Below are 15,405 nucleotides of genomic sequence, written 5' to 3'. Positions count from 1 at the left end.
CAGATTATAAAGAAATGACAAACGAGAAACAAAAGTAAAGTCGAAGCTACATCGATCTGATACCTGATGAAGAGAAAATGGATACATTTGACGAAAAAAAGTATTTATTAGAAACTAGTGAAGAGTACAAAATTTAAACTGATCGCAGCAGTCTATACCAAGTAACCTCAGGGGATGCACAACTGTTCTGCAGCTATGAAATTCGCCATTATAGGGCCCATAGCTACGGTGGTGCTATCTAGTTTATATCACAATTCTGCGCTACAGCCAACTCTCCTGTCAAGAGTACTCTTTAATCGTGGAGGAAAGGGGACTGAAGTAGAAGTAAGTGTGACACTCAATTATGGAGTAATAGATTGAGTCTCAGCATTAAACAAAATCTCTGCGCTGTGCAGCTATACAGAACATGCGGATAAGGAGCATAAGGGCTCAAGTTCATGTTTGGTAATCTCTCCATTTAGGTTTTTTGTATGGCAATGCATTCTTCAAATATCGTGTCAATCTTTAAAGCATAAACCTAAATTCTTTTAACTATACCTAATAACAAAAATGCTAAACAAATGGAAGTCATAGAAATCATGAACATAAAATAGATCAAGTGACACGATAGTCTTTGACAGGTGCATATATGTGAAAATATAAAGTCATATGGGTGGATAAGATGTACTCAGAAACACGCAAAATATATCCTGTAGTATCAACGACACAGCACCCAAAAAATCACTACTCCCCTATGGAGACGTAATTGACACTAAAGTTTGATGAGTATACAGAAATAAACGTGAAAGAATAAGGATAAGAACAGATAAGTGAATAACACTATAAGGATAGTAGATATTTGCGTTAATAAGTCAAAAAAGTAGGACTTGGGAGGAAACCAGCTGGAGCAGGCAGCACATTAAAGTGTATAAAGGAGTCGAAAGTAACAAAACACTAAATAGCGTTAACACCTTGCAGTGGACTACAGATTAATAAGATATGTGAAGGGGAAGGAAGTGAGAGAATATCCAATAATATAAACAACTGGCACTTGTTTAAAACGAATTCATTTTGTAGGTGTTCAGGTAAGCCTCGCCACCTCCCAAGTTAGTAAGAGGATATTGGGTAGGAGGACTCATTCCCCATGTTGGTGTTGCTGTGGTCTTCAGTCTGAAGACTGGTTTGATGCATCTCTCCATGTTATTCTATCCTTTGCAAGCCTCTTCATGCCCGAGTAACGACTGCAGCCTACACCGCTCTGAATCTGCTTGCTGAATTCATCCATTAGTCTCCCTCTATGATTTTTATCCATCACGCTTCCTTCCAGTACTAAATTGGTGATCCCTTTATGCCTCAGAACATGTCCTGCCGATCGATCCCTTCTTCTAGTCGTGCCACAGACTCCTCTTCTCCCCACTTCTGTTCAGTACCTCCTCCTTAGTTATGTGATCTACCCTACCTAACAGTCACCACCCATATCTTTCTGAGTTGTCGTACACTATTTCCTTGCTCACTTTGATTAACCCTTCTACACCTACATTATCGTTGTGGACCTGTATATCCACAGCAGTTACCATGTTGAACGTAGCTGAGGACAAATGATCTACTTCCTTTCATGTCTCAACTCCCCTATCACTGAAATGATTCGTCTGTCTACCTCCTCAGACGCATAACTGCACATATCCTTCATCTGATTGAAAGTGATCACGAGTTCATGCAAAAGTCAACCCTTATTCTCACTCCATCTCATATCCACCCCACAATAACCCACGTAAAATAATTCTAGAACAGTACCATAAAATCTAGGACGTTTACTGGAAGCTTGTACAGACTCAAATCAGAAAATACCTTGTCACTCTCCATATCCTGAAGGTATATCCGATACAAATTCCTTCCTGCAGCAAATTTCAACGAAAGTCACTATCACACACACACACACACACACACACACACACACATACACACACACTCATCCCAGCTATCAGTCCCATTTAAATTCTCCCTACTCCTTGACCTCTTGAAATATTCAAAGAATCTCATGGGTACTACTGTTCCTTCTTCCTCACCAATGTCTTGAACACACTAACTCGCCACTAGGAATTAGAGAGATGCCACAGCAATATACTTCATACAAAAAGACGCCTGAACTGACGACAGACAAGCTCTGAGTATACCAACTATAAACTCAAGTACTGGCAAGCTTTCTATTGACTTACCAGCCATGATCCACTCAACATTACCCTCTCTTTCTCAATAATCAACCCCTGACTGACAGTCTAACAAGGACCCTCTTGAGTCCAAGATCACAACTTCAGTCTTTAGTAAAGCTAATTTCAAAGCGTTGTGTTAACAATTCTGACAGGAAGAACATTAGCTGCAAATGACTCACCATGTGCATCAAGAGAGTGACAGAAAATAAGTGTCCAGGAGGTGCACAGGTCATACTTCTATGGCACGTATGTACACTCCTGGAAATGGAAAAAAGAACACATTGACACCGGTGTGTCAGACCCACCATACTTGCTCCGGACACTGCGAGAGGGCTGTACAAGCAATGATCACACGCACGGCACAGCGGACACACCAGGAACCGCGGTGTTGGCCGTCGAATGGCGCTAGCTGCGCAGCATTTGTGCACCGCCGCCGTCAGTGTCAGCCAGTTTGCCGTGGCATACGGAGCTCCATCGCAGTCTTTAACACTGGTAGCATGCCGCGACAGCGTGGACGTGAACCGTATGTGCAGTTGACGGACTTTGAGCGAGGGCGTATAGTGGGCATGCGGGAGGCCGGGTGGACGTACCGCCGAATTGCTCAACACGTGGGGCGTGAGGTCTCCACAGTACATCGATGTTGTCGCCAGTGGTCGGCGGAAGGTGCACGTGCCCGTCGACCTGGGACCGGACCGCAGCGACGCACGGATGCACGCCAAGACCGTAGGATCCTACGCAGTGCCGTAGGGGACCGCACCGCCACTTCCCAGCAAATTAGGAACACTGTTGCTCCTGGGGTATTGGCGAGGACCATTCGCAACCGTCTCCATGAAGTTGGGCTACGGTCCCGCACACCGTTAGGCCGTCTTCCGCTCACGCCCCAACATCGTGCAGCCCGCCTCCAGTGGTGTCGCGACAGGCGTGAATGGAGGGACGAATGGAGACGTGTCGTCTTCAGCGATGAGAGTCGCTTCTGCCTTGGTGCCAGTGATGGTCGTATGCGTGTTTGGCGCCGTGCAGGTGAGCGCCACAATCAGGACTGCATACGACCGAGGCACACAGGGCCAACACCCGGCATCATGGTGTGGAGAGCGATCTCCTACACTGGCCGTACGCCACTGGTGATCGTCGAGGGGACACTGAGTAGTGCACGGTACATCCAAACCGTCATCGAACCCATCGTTCTACCATTCCTAGACCGGCAAGGGAACTTGCTGTTCCAAAAGGACAATGCACGTCCGCATGTATCCCGTGCCACCCAACGTGCTCTAGAAGGTGTAAGTCAACTACCCTGGCCAGCAAGATCTCCGGATCTGTCCCCCATTGAGCATGTTTGGGACTGGATGAAGCGTCGTCTCACGCGGTCTGCGCGTCCAGCACGAACGCTGGTCCAACTGAGGCGCCAGGTGGAAATGGCATGGCAAGCCGTTCCACAGGACTACATCCAGCATCTCTACGATCGTCTCCATGGGAGAATAGCAGCCTGCACTGCTGCGAAAGGTGGATACACACTGTACTAGTGCCGACATTGTGCATGCTCTGTTGCCTGTGTCTATGTGCCTGTGGTTCTGTCAGTGTGATCATGTGATGTATCTGACCCCAGGAATGTGTCAATAAAGTTTCCCCTTCCTGGGACAATGAATTCACGGTGTTCTTATTTCAATTTCCAGGAGTGTATTATGCTTCACAAACAGACATTGTCGATATTCAAGACATGTTAAAAGCAAACCATGAAATTGCACTATGAACACCAAATGAAAAATAGTGCGTCATAGTCGTCAAAGAGGTGCCAACCATCAAGATCCAAGGCGAACTTCTTTGGGGTTACAAACCGAAAAGGACGTCCAACTGCATGTCCACTCTTAAAGAAAGCATACAGAATCATATTGGTGTAATAGGGTGGTGAAAACAGATGGAATGTGATTCATCCAGCCTAATGCAGAACAGCACGCCGAAGAGCTTATTGTGAAACTGATATCCTTGAAGACATAGCTCCAGAAAGTGCTATAATATGGTTTATAGAAGTGCAAAAAGCAGACATCCAGAGGTCGAATTTACACAGTGGTTCCAGGTGGTGTGAAATGCAATGTCACACATTTTTTAGGAGGAATAGTTTGCTCTAAAGGAGCATGATTTTTATCTGGAGACGAGGAATCAAGCAAAAGCAAGTTAAATGGACCAGCGATTGGCCCAAACCACTGCTCTTACCATAGCTGTTGTTTTCTTACGCCGCTATTCCATTCTTGCTTTCTGTGACATAAATATATCCTACTGCCTTTGCAAGATCACACGCACGAGAAAGAGTCGTAGGGAGCAGAGCACCTTCAGCTTGTCGCAGCACAATAAATAACTTTATAGCCGATTTACCATCAAGTTAAACAATCGGTATAATTGTATACTAATGTATTGAGGCATTGATTTTACTCGACTTTGACACAACTCTCTTAGTACCTCTAATTTCCTGGATTCCTTTTAAATGCATTTCTTCTTCAAACAAATTCCTTACTGAAGGATAGAATAATCATCTACAAATTTTCGGGTCGATTCCGTATTTTGCTGTGCATATCAAGTGGACACTTCGTTTGAAATGTCGTTATCTTATGTCTTCCAATTCTATAGCACTGTGTCAAGTTATGCTACCGTCTACTACTTCCCTTGAAATCACTGTAATCTACGTCACACACAATTTTATGTGCATAACGTAGTAGGTAACTATCATGGACATCCCATAAATCTTATCAAGAAACCTTGAAACGCGCGGAGATCAGTTTTTGTAAAAAGTGCTTCTTGTTCTACTCTGAATATTTGTCCTTTTTCTTATGCAGAACACGGTCATACTGCTGTGGAATTATTCGAAACCTATTCACAGTTGCGTTATTCCTATGCTGCGGATGATCTTCGATGTATGTTATTATGTTTAATACCCGCTCCTTGGACAACGATTTGCCTTTACTACGTTTCAATGGAGCCGAGATTTCTGGCTCCCTGCCCTACAAGTATGATGAACTACATAGCTGGGACTCGTTTCAGTATCAGTTTCACTTGTTAAGCACATATTATCATCATTGCACTCGTTATTTATACCATCTGTACAGTCAAACATATACGATGCCACACATCCCACTGAATCATCTTGCAGAAGTCTTAATATTTTATCTGCCACTTCTTTCTCACTCTGCAAAAATCCCTGTGTTTCTTTCTGACGAATCATCAACTTCGTGAAGTGTTGTTGTAGATATATTACAATGTTTGTTTCTTAATTGTTGCCATTGCTCTGCTTCATATCAGCACCACTAGCATTGTAATACTATTGCGAGTTACTCGTTGACTAAGCAGTTCACTTATGTTCCATAGCCTCATGTTGTGCTCGCAGCTGGAGACCTCCAGTCCCACCCCTGTTGCCATTGGCAGTCAATATTGTGGTTGCATGATAGACAATATGTGAGGAGTTGAATGCCACAAACATCATTGGCCTTTTGCCACCCCGCACTCAAAGGGGTCGTCGTAAGTATAGTAAAACTTTTCGCCCTGCACCTCCAAGACACACTCACCATCCTCGACAATCCCAAGCTGGCCACTCCGTGACCCCACACGCCCAGTGGTGGAGAGGCATACACGTTGTACCTCTCACTTCTATCTTCCAGTATTTATGCACTGTGCTATGAGCGGATTTAAAACCGCACGTCACAGTGTAAGACATGAAAACTATGACCAATTACCACCCCACACCCTCCTATCGACACCTCTTCATCATTTGTTTAATCGTTATCGCTGGTTAGCCCTTAGATTAATATAACTTTTGTACGCTCTTCCTTCCCTAATTGGTGCCATCATCTAGGCTACACGTGGAAATACACGTTATTAGCATGACTTTCCTCGATTAGACAAATTGTTTTAGCCCTGTTTGACCTCTATACTAGGTTTATGTGTCAAGTACTACAAATTTTCAGAGGTTCTCACTGTTTCCATAAATTATGTAAACTTATGTAGTATCTGGCAGCAACGGTATTTGACTGTTGTCCACTAGTCACATTTTCTGCTCAGTCCTGAATTAAATTATCGCAGCTGTTTACGTAACTGTAAAAAATACGTACGAGGGGAAGGAATGGAATAAAAATTCATGAATCGTAATTAGTTCGACAAAAGTTACAAAGTACACTCGCTTTTACCTAAGTATGTAAGTCCCAGGCCTGTTCTTGTGTTCTTCCACTTTGTAGTACGCCATCTGCTCGCTGACGGATTGCACATCATGAACCCAGCCGCTTAATCTCGTGTGCAGCATGTCTCTCAGATGTTTCATGCTGTTAATCCATTCATGGCGTTGCAGATCATTTGAGTGGATACCCTGAGACACACAGAAGGTGGTTCAAATTACTTACAATATTCACAATTAGCAGCCAACTTTAAGTTACACGTGTAGGTGCGACTATTGCATAATGCTTAAGTTAATGCCAGCTTATGACTAAATATTCAGTTTTGTACAACATATTATAACATTAATGCAAAGTGGGTTGTGTTGATGTCTTATCAAACACACGATTCTCAAGCTACAAAGTCAGTTCAGAGAGTTGCATTTATTTGTACACAATGGAGTCGAATTAATGTGACCACCACCTACATTCGACGTTAACACATACTAGCTATGGATGTGTATGGGTAGTTATAGATAAACTTTCCCTAAACAGATTATAAATGGATCTAATGGATACGTTCGTCATACGCCCCGCACTGCTTTCTGCCGTTATTTCACGCAGTGCTGGTTGTCTGTTAGCACTGACAGCTGTAGTCAAACGCCGCTGCTCTCGATCATCAAGTGAAGGGTGTCAGCCACTGCATTGTCCGTGGTGAGAGGAAATCCCTGAAATTTGCTATTCTCGGCACAGTCTTTATACTGTAGGCAGCAGGATACTGAATTCTCTGACGATTCCCGAAATGGAATTGCCCGCGCATCTAGCTCCAACTACTATTCCGCGTACAAAGCCTGTTAACTGCCGTGGTGCGATCATAACCACGTCAGACACGAATCACCCGAGTACAGTTGGCAGCTGCGCCAATGCTCCTCCCTTCCACGCCTTGTGCACGCGACATTACCACCGTCAGTAAGTGAGCACATCGTTACCCCGTGCCTTGTCACCTCAGTGTAATTTCGCAGAAGGAGCAGGAATACTGGAGTGTGAGGTAGGGAGTGGTTGGTCATGATGTCCACGGTGCATAAGCTTAAGTTTGCGCCCATTAAATTCTTCATGTGTGGATATTCTCCAAGTTATTTCTGAACGATGAAGCCTTTAAAAAATCAACATAGGCTGTCAAATTCTATTACGCAAGGTGATCTTTATAGCAGACCGTAATCCCTGACCCCTCTCTCCCGCGTATTACCTACAGAGTAATAGACTCCAAATAAGCAGATTCTCAGATAGTGAGATAAAGGACGGTTTAGTAACATCTGGAACATTGCCTAAGAAATATGTGGCCACCAGGCTTAGGCTTGTACTGTAGGATCTGACAGGAAGTTTTCCAGCTGGTTTAGGAAGTTACGAGAAACTACGAACAAGAAAGGTACGGATGATTTTTTTGGCTATCCTTAACCGTTCCGACTGTGCTTGCTTTGCCTAATAACCGCACAAGGTAGAGGGGGTCCGATCTCTTGCAGTGAGTTAACATTGCAGTCAGAGCGGCGTAAACAGCGACACTGTGAGCCACGTAAGCCAGTAAACAGACTAAGAGGACTGACCACGTAATCGTGGCTGTGTGTATCACTTTCTCATCCCGCGTACATATAACATAAAACACGAAAAGGATCTCCACTTACCATTTGCTCGAAAGCGAGGGGGACGAGCAGCTGAGAGAAATGTTTGACACCCAGTGAGAGCAGCTGCGCCGAGTCCCGCCAGTAGTCAGAGAGGTGCTGCAGGAAGACCGGTATCTCGGCCTGGAATTCTGGACAAGAAGACAGACGACAAAGTGGTGAAGAGGTCAGTGAATCAGATTTCTATGCGAGCACAACATTCACTTTCTGCATTCACAAGGATAAAGAGGGTATGAAGGTAGAATTTACTAAATATGTATACACTGTCAGACTACAGTCACACTACAGTATGGACACCTTTTTCGGACCGAAGCGGTACACGAGTAGTATATCTGTGCCTGTATCATATGTTGATGGAAATGTCATCTCTATGTCAGCTTACTTTTAGTATTTTAAACACTGGCGTCACCAGCACTAAATTCCAGGGGGGGGGGGGAGGGGGACCAAATAGGTAGGCTTACATCATAAAAGACTCTAAATGGGAGATCTCCTTGAAGAACGTAAAAAAATTGGAAGCTAAAATCATTTTTTGGAGGATTGGTAAGGTCTCAGACCACATAAACTGACGGGGAAAGAAAACGCAATGCCAAGAAAGAATTGTGTGACATAAACGAAAGTAGGAGTGTTTCTATATCTTAATGATGACGCCTATTCCAATTTCGCGCCAGTCGCGTATGACGATACAAATTACATTTATTTAAATACACACTGTAACTGTTATGATGGTCAGTTACCTTTGATACTGGATGTGGCAGATTGACGTTAGTCAAGAATATCTTTAAGGCGACAGACACGCTACTATCAACACCTCACAGCGTTTGTAGTAGGGCTATGGGAACCTGGATGTTCCTTTGTGATATTGCAGAAAGACTTGACAGGTGGGTAGGTAGCCACTGTACGTGACTGCTGGCCACGGTGGACACGAGAATGCACGGACTCGAGAAGGCTGGGCTCCAGACGACCACGTGGCTGTATGCGGAGGGAAAACCATCGTGTTCAGCAGATGGCTGAAGGAATGTGAGCAGCAGTTGGAACAACGGAAACTCAATGACCTGTTACAAACTGGTTACTTCAAGGACAGCTCCGAGCAAAACTCCCTGTACTGTGTGCATTCTGCTCACCCCAAACCACCGCCATTTGCGACTTCAGTGCTGTCAAGAGAGAGCTCGCTGGGGGCAGGGTGGAGATCTGTCGTGTTTTCAGATGAGAGTTGGCTCTGCCGCGGTGTCAGTGACGGCCATGTGTCAGTTAGGAGGAGCCCAGAGGCCTGCAGCCAGCTTGTCTGTGTGCTAGACACATTCAGCCTACATCTGGAGTTATGGTAGGAGGTGCGATTTCCTATAGTAGCAGGAACACCCTCGTGGTTATCACATGCCTCTGACGCAAATTTGTACGTCAGTCTGATGACTCGACCTATTGAGCTGCCATTCACGAACAGCGTCCTAAGGAGTGTTTTCCAACAGGATAACGCTCGCTGTAGTGGCCCCAACATGCTGTACATAGTGTCGACATGTTGCCTTGGGCTGTTCGACCATCAGATTTCCGATCGAGCACGTATGAGACATCATCAGAACACGATTCCAGCGTCATCCTTACCAAGCTTTAACCATCCCTGCATTGAGTGAGCACGTACAACAGGCACGAAACTCCATCCGCCAAACTGAAATCTGGCACCTCTACAACACAATGGATGCTCGTTTTGCATGCCTGCATTCTAAATTCCGGCAGTTATACGTTTATTAATGTACCAGCATTTCACATTTGGAATGGCTTTCGCCATGCTTACATTAAGCTGTTATCTACCAGCGCTAATCATCTAAATATGGTACCTAGTCATGTATATTCCCGAAATTTAGTTATTCTACATTAAATAGGTTTTTGTGTTGCAATTTTTTCCGTCACTCTTATTCAGTAGCTTTTTAAACTTCTACAGCTTTCGAATTTAAGCCCAGATTAAAACTTGTTTTGTTATTACCTAGTACAAAAACATATATGATATTAACATATGCACTATCGAGGGTATGTGCATGATTAAAGTGTATTGCGTCCTAAACAAACATGGAAACCATTTCGAACTTCAAAATTTTTCAAAGCAAATAAAAGATTCGTCTATCCAAGATTTCGTCTCAGTCGCTTGAGTATAAAAAAAAGAGGCGGAGATCACATTTTTAAATATTGTATTAGTTTCATTATTAAAACCAGCTTAAGAAAGTGAAAATAACCCGTTACAAAACACAATGTACTTCATAGTTTCAAGTACAGACCTGCTGTTTACATATGCTTGTGTACATATCTCTGCATTTGAATACGTGTGCCGGCCGGGGTGGCCGAGCGGTTCTAGGCGCTAGCCGGCCGGAGTGGCCGTGCGGTTCTGGGCGCTACAGTCTGGAGCCGAGAGCCGAGCGACCGCTACGGTCGCAGGTTCGAATCCTGCCTCAGGCATGGATGTGTGTGATGTCCTTAGGTTAGTTAGGTTTAATTAGTTCTACGTTCTAGGCGACTGATGACCTCAGAAGATAAGTCGCATAGTGCTCAGAGCCATTTGAACCATTTCTAGGCGCTACAGTCAGGAACCGCGTGACCGGTACGGTCGCAGGTTCGAATCCTGCCTCGGGCATGGATGTGTGTGATGTCCTTAGGTTTGTTAGGTTTAAGTAGTTCTAAGTTCTAGGGGACTGATGACCTCAGCAGTTAAGTCCCATAGTGCTCACAGCCATTTGAACCATTTTTGAATACGTGTGCCTATACCAGTTTCTTTGGCGCTTCAGTGTAGTTCATAATAAGTTGAGCTACCCTATAATAGAATTAAAAATATCAGGAGCCCTTGTGTACTGAACAAAAAAATTCAATCTGTACATCTAGTTTCATGTAAACAGAGAGAAAAGCTTAGGCAAGTGTTACTCAAGCATAACACTGCGTTTTCAAATGTATGGAAACATATTACTAATGCATTTTAAATGTAAGACTTTGGAAATATTTTTCAAGTACCATATCCAATGATGACCAGTTGCCAAGAACCTATTAAGAAACGATTCAACGAACGTTAGATTCGGGGATATTGTAACACGCAATACATATTTTTAAAAATCCACTGGCGGTAGCACTGAATTGTTATAGAATTGTAAGGCTGGTACTAGATGCTCATACTTTAAACAAAATTTAATGAGGGACAGTGCACAAAATATACAAAGTTATTGCAATAATTCAGAGGAGCTACTTGTTTCACATGAATCGTTCGATATAATTTGTGGTTACTCGAATTTTCCATTGGCAAAAGACTGAAGAAAATATGTGTTCCGTATATATAATGGATTTTCTCGTGGGTATGGAGTATTTCCGTCTGTCTTTAATACAGGGTGATTCAAAAAGAATACCACAACTTTAAAAATGTGTATTTAATGAAAGAAACATAATATAACCTTCTGTTATACATCATTACAAAGAGTATTTAAAAAGGTTTTTTTTTCACTCAAAAACAAGTTCAGAGATGTTCAATATGGCCCCCTCCAGACACTCGAGCAATATCAACCCGATACTCCAACTCGTTCCACACTCTCTGTAGCATATCAGGCGTAACAGTTTGGATAGCTGCGGTTATTTCTCGTTTCAAATCATCAATGGTGGCTGGGAGAGGTGGCCGAAACACCATATCCTTAACATACCCCCATAAGAAAAAATCGCAGGGGTAAGATCAGGGCTTCTTGGAGGCCAGTGATGAAGTGCTCTGTCACGGGCTGCCTGGCGGCCGATCCATCGCCTCGGGTAGTTGACGTTCAGGTAGTTACGGACAGATAAGTGCCAATGTGGTGGCGCTCCATCCTGCTGAAATATGAATTGTTGTGCTTCTTGTTCGAGCTGAGGGAACAGCCAATTCTCTAACATCTCCAGATACTGTAGTCCAGTTACAGTAGCACCTTCGAAGAAAAAGGGACCAAAAACTTTATTGGGTGAAATGGCACAGAAAACGTTCACCTTAGGCGAGTCACGTTCATACTGAGTTGTTTCCCGCGGATTCTCAGTGCCCCATACTTCGTTCGAAATGCACTGTCGATTCACTTCTGCTGTACTCAATAACACAAAAAGCTTTCTGTTGAGCGGTCGCCATCTTAGCATCAACTGATGCTGACGCCTAGTCAACAGCGCCTCAAGCGAACAAATGTACAACTAAATGAAACTTTATAGCTCCCTTAATTCGCCGACAGATAGTGCTTAGCTCTGCCTTTTGTCGTTGCAGAGTTTTAAATTCCTAAAGTTGTGGTATTCTTTTTGAATCACCCTGTATATCGGTCTTTGCCATTTTAAGAGATATGGCGCTGATACAGGGGCAGGAACCATTAGGGCAAGTGACATTTTACGTAGACAACATGAAGTTGCATGTCCTACTTGGGAAGAGTATTTTAGTTTTCTGGACAATGTATGAGATGAAGTAGGAAAAGGTGGCACAAAACTGAATTAAGAAAGTATGGCATGCACTAAGAATCAATTGAATTTCTTGCTCCATGTGTTTAGCAGAGAACGTATTTTAGCGAAACCATCCACGTTCTCAGTGACTGAGCTGTTTGAAACGTCAAAGAAAAAGCAACAACGTAAAGCCATGTTTGGCCTGTTTACGTCTGATCGGCGTTTTGTGGAAGGAGTCATTCTACGCTCCTTACACACATCAGTTGTTAAAAGAGGATAGCCCCTGGGTTCAGACTGAAGGATATCAGCCCACATTTCGAAAGCTGATAAATTGTTTCTTAAATAACCCGCTGCTGAATCACTCAGATTTTGAGAAGACTTCTTTTATTTTAGTGAGCTCTGATGCATATGGTATAAGAGTGTAGGTGTTTAAAATAAAAAAGAAGGGGATATTGAAGTGCATAAGATGATTGTTTTTACGACTTAATCAGGACAATCAGTGGAGCATAATAACGGGTATCAGATCTAGACGCAGTGGCCATCGTATTTGGAATGCAGAAATTTGAGCATTCTTTGTTGAGTCACCAAGTAAAAATATGCAATGGTCTTAAAGCATTAACATTTTTGTAAACTTGTAAGTTGAAACATGCAAGGTGAGCAATGTTCCTGCAACAGTTCGATCATGAAATTAAAAACATATGAAGGAAGTGTACTTTGGCGTCCAACAGGTTGCCTAGAAATGCTGAGCTATATAAGGCGTCTGAAATTACATTAACTGAAAACGATTCGGTACTCACTTTAGCTATAAATTAAATCAAGGTGGAAAATGCTTTGAACAAAATATGTCAGTACTCTGAAAGAGAACAGAATAGGGTGATCATCGGAGATTAAAAAACGTCATTTGCGAGACCCTAATTATCTCATGGTAACACAATATTACATCCATCAAGGAATTTGGTTCAGGAGAACGAACATGGATTTGCCAGAACGGCTACTATGCTTCCCCTCCAAAAATCTGCGCTTTTAATAGACTATGTGAATTTACAGTAAGAGCATTAAAGGACTAAGAAATGTATTGCAAACTTCAGTGACACAGTAACTTTTGAAAATATGCGTTTTGAGTTAGAGACTAGTACGTAGCATTGTGCAAAGGAATATGCAATCCCTTTAACACAGTGGAATTATTAGCATAGATCATTTTCGACCTACACGTAGTTCTAGAGGAGGGTGTTTTGGTCTACGTCAGGGGATTCAGTAAATACATTAAGCTATTTCCAGACAGAAGAGCTAATGCCACAACACCTACAGAAAAGTTGGGTAACAACAATTTTGTTGATTTAGGTATGCCTGAGAGTATTGTGTTGAATAATGGTAAACAGTTTCGTGCTAAAAAATTTATGAAATGTTGTCGGGACACGATACATAATTATCTTAGGGGTTTCCTTTGGATAAATATGAGCGGTAGGGTTACAGGGGACTTTGCAGGAGATGTAGAGGAAACATTCCACATGGCGTAATAATATTAGGTATTTAGAAGGCATCCTTAACAACCACAAGCATGATGCAACAGTATTTGCACCACGCGAATTGACGCATGGTGCAGGGAATGGCAGTTGAATCTCAATAAGTGTAATGTGCTGCGTATACATAGAAAGAAAGATCCCATATCATTTAGCTACAATATAGCAGTTAATGCATAAATTATCTGGGAGTACGCATTACGAGTGATTTAAAAAGGAATGATCATATAAAGTTGATCGTCGGTAAAGCAGATGCCAGACTGAGATCCATTGGAAGAATCCTAAGGAAATGCAATCCGAAAACAAAGGAAGTAGGTTACAGTACGCTTGTTCGCCCACTGCTTGAATACTGCTCAGCAGTGTGGGATCCGTACCAGATAGGGTTGATAGAAGAGATAGAGAAGATCCAATGGAGAGCAGCGCGCTTCGTTACAGGATCATTTAGTAATCGCGAAAGCGTTACGGAGATGATAGATAGACTCCAGTGGAAGACTCTGCAGGAGAGACGCTCAGTAGCTCGGTACGGGCATTTTTGGAAGTTTCGAGGACATACCTTCACCGAGGAGTCAAGCAGTATATTGCTCCCTCCTACGTATATCTCGCGAAGAGACCATGAGGATAAAATCAGAGAGATTAGAGCCCGCACAGAGGCATACCGACAATCCTTCTTTCCACGAACAATACGAGACTGGAACAGAAGGGAGAACCGATAGAGGTACTCAAGGTAGCCTCCGCCTCACACCGTCAGGTGGCTTGCGGGGTATGGATGTAGATGTAGATGTGAATGCAAATTAATATGTAACCATGAACCAGAGCTGACTGACTTTTCTTGTTTTATTCGATATCTCATTAGGCAACAATCAAGCACAAGAAAGAGTAAATATAGGGGAAAGAGTGTTAGATGCGAAATGGTGATATGATGTAAAATCTATCACCTACCTCTAGTTTCAAAGTAGGACAACTGGTACTAGTAATGAAAAACGCAGAATGGCACAAACTAAAATGGATAAGCAGGTATATCAGCAACCATACAGAATTGTACGAAACCCCACATGAATGTCTCTCGAATATCAGAAAATTTGGAAGGAATTGAAACTCGGGAACATTATAACCCTGAAAAAAATTATAAGTAACAGTAACTAAGAGTTTGTTGGGAAGGTGCTTCTACATGGTAGTTAACAGTTTGGCGACCAGTGAGATCTGATATAGATGGAACTTTATTTCCAAATTCAAGTTCCATACTTCCATTCATCTTTCGTTCTTGTTAATTACGCGTTATTTGTCTTTGTTTTTGACTATATTGACTAGAATGGCGCAGCTGAAACAGTTACCTGATACTGACCAGTCTGATTCAAGACAGAAATCAGAAAAGAGAGTTTGCATCTGAGAACTACGTAAACAAATATACAAGTTGCAACAATAAAGTAATGTTACTGATGTGAAAAAAATGTTGCGTACCGTTTTAGTCAAGTTTAGTGTTGTCTCCTTC

At 42.9% G+C, this 15,405-nt stretch overlaps 1 protein-coding gene across 1 annotated transcript in view; it reads right to left on the bottom strand.

Moving 5' to 3' along the window:
- The window catches only part of LOC124719630, a 78,494-nt gene that overhangs the window by 15,174 nt on the left and 47,915 nt on the right, over positions 1-15,405 (bottom strand). Inside the window, exons 4-5 of the mRNA XM_047244846.1 lie at positions 7,999-8,126; positions 6,359-6,534 (exon numbers count right to left, since the gene is read on the bottom strand). Coding sequence (XP_047100802.1) covers positions 6,359-6,534; positions 7,999-8,126 — 304 coding nt within the window. The remainder of the gene's footprint in view (positions 1-6,358; positions 6,535-7,998; positions 8,127-15,405) is intronic.

Source organism: Schistocerca piceifrons, chromosome 11 (assembly GCF_021461385.2).
Source record: "Schistocerca piceifrons isolate TAMUIC-IGC-003096 chromosome 11, iqSchPice1.1, whole genome shotgun sequence".
Classification (NCBI taxonomy): domain Eukaryota; kingdom Metazoa; phylum Arthropoda; class Insecta; order Orthoptera; family Acrididae; genus Schistocerca; species Schistocerca piceifrons.
This window is presented reverse-complemented; position numbering and strand designations above follow the sequence as displayed.